The sequence below is a fragment of the Hipposideros armiger genome, unplaced genomic scaffold (genome assembly GCF_001890085.2).
Source record: "Hipposideros armiger isolate ML-2016 unplaced genomic scaffold, ASM189008v1 scaffold_755, whole genome shotgun sequence".
Taxonomy (NCBI): domain Eukaryota; kingdom Metazoa; phylum Chordata; class Mammalia; order Chiroptera; family Hipposideridae; genus Hipposideros; species Hipposideros armiger.
This window is the reverse complement of record NW_017732105.1, coordinates 9372-13259: the sequence shown is the minus strand read 5'-3', so window position 1 is coordinate 13259 and position 3888 is coordinate 9372. Positions and strand designations below refer to the sequence as shown.

At 32.4% G+C, this 3888-nt stretch overlaps 1 protein-coding gene across 1 annotated transcript in view; it reads right to left on the bottom strand.

The window, feature by feature from the left end:
• The window catches only part of ALG6 (ALG6 alpha-1,3-glucosyltransferase), a 45676-nt gene that overhangs the window by 32681 nt on the left and 9107 nt on the right, over positions 1-3888 (bottom strand). The window contains exons 2-3 of the mRNA XM_019628197.1: positions 3498-3580; positions 2789-2853 (exon numbers count right to left, since the gene is read on the bottom strand). Of these exons, the coding sequence (XP_019483742.1) occupies positions 2789-2853; positions 3498-3580 (148 nt within the window). The remainder of the gene's footprint in view (positions 1-2788; positions 2854-3497; positions 3581-3888) is intronic.

Below are 3888 nucleotides of genomic sequence, written 5' to 3'. Positions count from 1 at the left end.
TATTGGTTCAGAAGCTAAACATGTGGTGCATATGCAGTTCAGAGAGGATTAAAGCACTGGGGGAAAGACAGGCCAGGCAGATTATCTCTAGGACCTGAGATTCCATGATTAGATGAACAGTAAAGAGAACAAACTCTACTAAATGTAGACTAATTAAGGAAAAGGCCCAGGCTAGCATTAAAGTCTATGTCATGTAAAGTTTTGAAGAAATCTAAGTTATTACTTTCAACTTTTAGGTCATCACACAATAAATGCTCAATAAACATTTGTTGAGTGGATTATTTAATTTAGCAACAAAGCACAGCAATACAATGAATGAGATACAACTGTAAAGTTTAAGAAAAAGGTGAAAGGGGTTTGGAATTAGTATATTAAAGCAAGAGCCTAAACAACTAAAATTTCAATGTATAGCTATCTGACCTCAAGTGAGATATGAACCTCACTTACCTGTGCCTCAGTTTCCTCAGCTTAAAATAAGGATAACAGTACTTACCTCATTTGGGTGTTCAAAGTATTAAGTGAGATAATAAATGGAAAGCACCCAGAATTATTCCTTTCTACTCTTCTTTGAGTTTACAAATATATTCTGGTCATGCATTCTACATATACATGTATATGTATAGTTGTACAATTTTAAAAGTCAGTAGCAACAATAATAGAATCTTTTACCAGCTTTTTCAAAATTTAAAAAAAAAATCAAATTTCACACTCAATACCTATTGCTCTTTTTACCTGTTGTACGCATAAAGAGCTTATGCGCCTGACTCTCGTATCCACGTGATGTATGGAGAGCAATCCAGTCTGAATTTATAAACTTTGCCCTGCAAATCAAAGCATATATACATGCACTTTATTCCCCATCACTTTTAGCAATAAGGACATCTGAGGACATATGGTTCTATTTTAAGAAGTGGCCATTGCTCTTATAAAGCAAGAGTCAAGGCTTCGTCTTTTTAATTATGTGAAACTGACGTAAGCTATAAAATAGAGTCTGCCTTGCTCATCTTCCAACAAAATCATGTAACATGTTACTAAGAGCCCTACCGCCACAATTCCTCCTGTGTTAAAAAAAATCTGACATATCATATTTCATTTATTAAANAAATATTAATTCATTTCATTCTCAAAAAGTCTACAAAGTAAGGGTTGTCATTATTTCCTTTTTATAAATGAGGAAAATAAAGTACAAAGTGGTTAGAAAAATGTGTCCCCATAAATGACATAAACCCAAAAGCTTCAAGAATTTGATTAAAATTACAGAGGAGATAACACTACAAATTTACCAGAAGGTGAAAATGAAAATAACTGACAATTGGTGAAGATGAGCACCTAGAACTCATACACCATTGCTAATGGGAGTGTTAACTGGTATACCATGCTTAAAAACCTCTAAAATTAAACATATGCGCACCTATAACTCAGCAATTCCACTCATAAGAAATATATTTATATGTGTACAAAGAGACATTTACAAGAATTTTCATATCAGAGCCAAAACCTGGAAGCAACCCAAATGTCTATCAGTACAAGAATGTGTATTCGTGCAATGGAATACTGTGAAGCAATGTAAGTGAACAAGCTACAGCTACATACAACTACATGAGTGACTCACAAACAAATGTCAAGCCAAAAACACAAAACACAAAGGAATACCTACTGTGTTGTCTCTTTTACATTAAGTTCATGAAAGGGTAAAAACTAAACTACATATAGTATTAACACTTAGTATGTGCTACCTTTGGGAAAGGAGGAGGGAGAAATACTTGGGAAGTACACAAGTATAGTTTTGGATACTGACAGTGTTCTATTTCTTGACACGGTAAAAGCGTGCCAATTCACTGAGCTTCACATTTACATTTAGTGCACTTTTCTGTATGGGTGTTATACTTCGAAGTAAATACAGTTTTAAAAATCTTGTAAACAACTTTTTTTTTTCACTTCTTTATATCAGTGCTTTTGATATTACCAGAGTATCCAATAGCCCTGATCTCACAATGCCAAAACATAAAGTAAAAAAGAGCTCAATTAGGAAAGTGGACAGAATAAAAATATATGATAAAAACTACAGATTTGAATATCTTTTGCAAGTTCTTTGACAGATGCACATAATGATTTTATTATAACTAAAACAGATTGGCATCAAAAGGAAAAGGTATTAACTGAGCAATCATGTTGCTGTGAATTATGTCTTTTATTTCCTTTGAGACAGATGACAACAGATAGTAACATTTAATACATTAGAAGACAACTGGAGAGTCATGTACAGATTTTATCAACTTTCCTCTAAGATTTGTTTATTTGAATGTTTTCCTTGTTTTCGATATCAAAAATTACACACATAAAACAGTAAATTTTAATTATTCAGTTTCAGTTTTCTGAAGCTTTCAGCTACCACTATCTGTTAGAGAAACATCTTGTTTTAAAACGCAAACAACTGTAAGATTGTTTTTCCTTTGTCAGTGTCAGATAACATTTACAAAAGATACAAGATACGTCACACCTTTTTCAAATTAGGAGAGCATAATCATACTTGGCATTCTTTTTCCAACTCTCCAGAAGAGAATCAGTTATCAAGTCAAACGGGTGTGAAAAAGCAATTCTACTTTTAATAAATCTGTACTTTATCCTTCAAGTAAAAGCTTTGTGAAGAGATTCTTATATATCATTGTGAAAATAGTTTATATAAGCAAGTACCCTAGCAAATAAGAGATTACTAGATGGTAATATTATACAATTGAGCTAGATTTTATAATATGCATCTGACGACTTCTAAATTAGTAAAGGATACTGAAAATGTCCATAGTCGATAAGAATAAGGCCTGGATACAGCAATATGCATAATGCATTAGCAATCTGTAAAGAAAAATATTGTGAAATAAGAAAGCAATCTGTTACTTGAATCAATCAGAATAAAAGTGTAGTTTCATTTAACACAGTAGAAAATGTTCCCCTCTTATCTTCTATTTATCAAAAATTCAATTTTTATAAAACTCTTTAAACACTAAAGTTTTCATGGAGGTGACATAGCATACTTCATTAAAAAGGGAAAATCATTAAAAAGCATTTGTCAGAGAAAGCACTCTTAGATATACAAATCAGGGAAGTTAATCTAATGATTAACCTATACAAAATTGCCAAAAAGAGTGTTTGTTAACTGTGACTATGAAGATAAATAGCAACTTTTCAAAATGCCTTTCAGTGTAGTCATTCTCACAAGCCAATTCAAAATTCAGATCAACTAGTGAAGCAATAAATTCAACATGCTGTGTAATTCAGCAGTACATAACTTCTAAAATTTGGTGCATCTTGTGACTATTGGTGGGCATCAAAGTAATTAAGGTAAATTGATGTTTTCTAAATAAAAATTAACTAACAGAGCTATACTGTTCCCTATTAGTATCTGTTCCCAAAAAGCATGGCTTCCTTAAGAGTCATGCCTAATAGTTAAGCTAATAAAACATTTCAGAGAAGAAATGTCAGGTTGCTTTAAAACTTACCTTTTTCTTAGTTGACATTTCTTTTAAACAACAGCAGTACAAAACCACTGCAGGTATGTAAATCAGCAAATCAGCAATTAACACTGAAAAAACAAGCAAATGATTTTCAGTGTGAGACCACCAGGATGTGCAATGACTGCCTCCCTTCCTCCAATCTTGAGTGGGAATTCTATTAACACAAGCTTCCTACCCACTCTAGACAATTTCTTTACATGTGAGCCCTTTTTATTCCCTTCACCTCTGCCAAATTTCAACTGATACCACAGAGTCTCTTTTCTTAATTTTCTCTAACAAATTCACACATGAAATAAATTAGATGTATCCAAAATTAGAAAATTCTCTCTTTGTTCCGACTTGGGACTTAAAACATAAAAATACTCAAAGCAAGAGA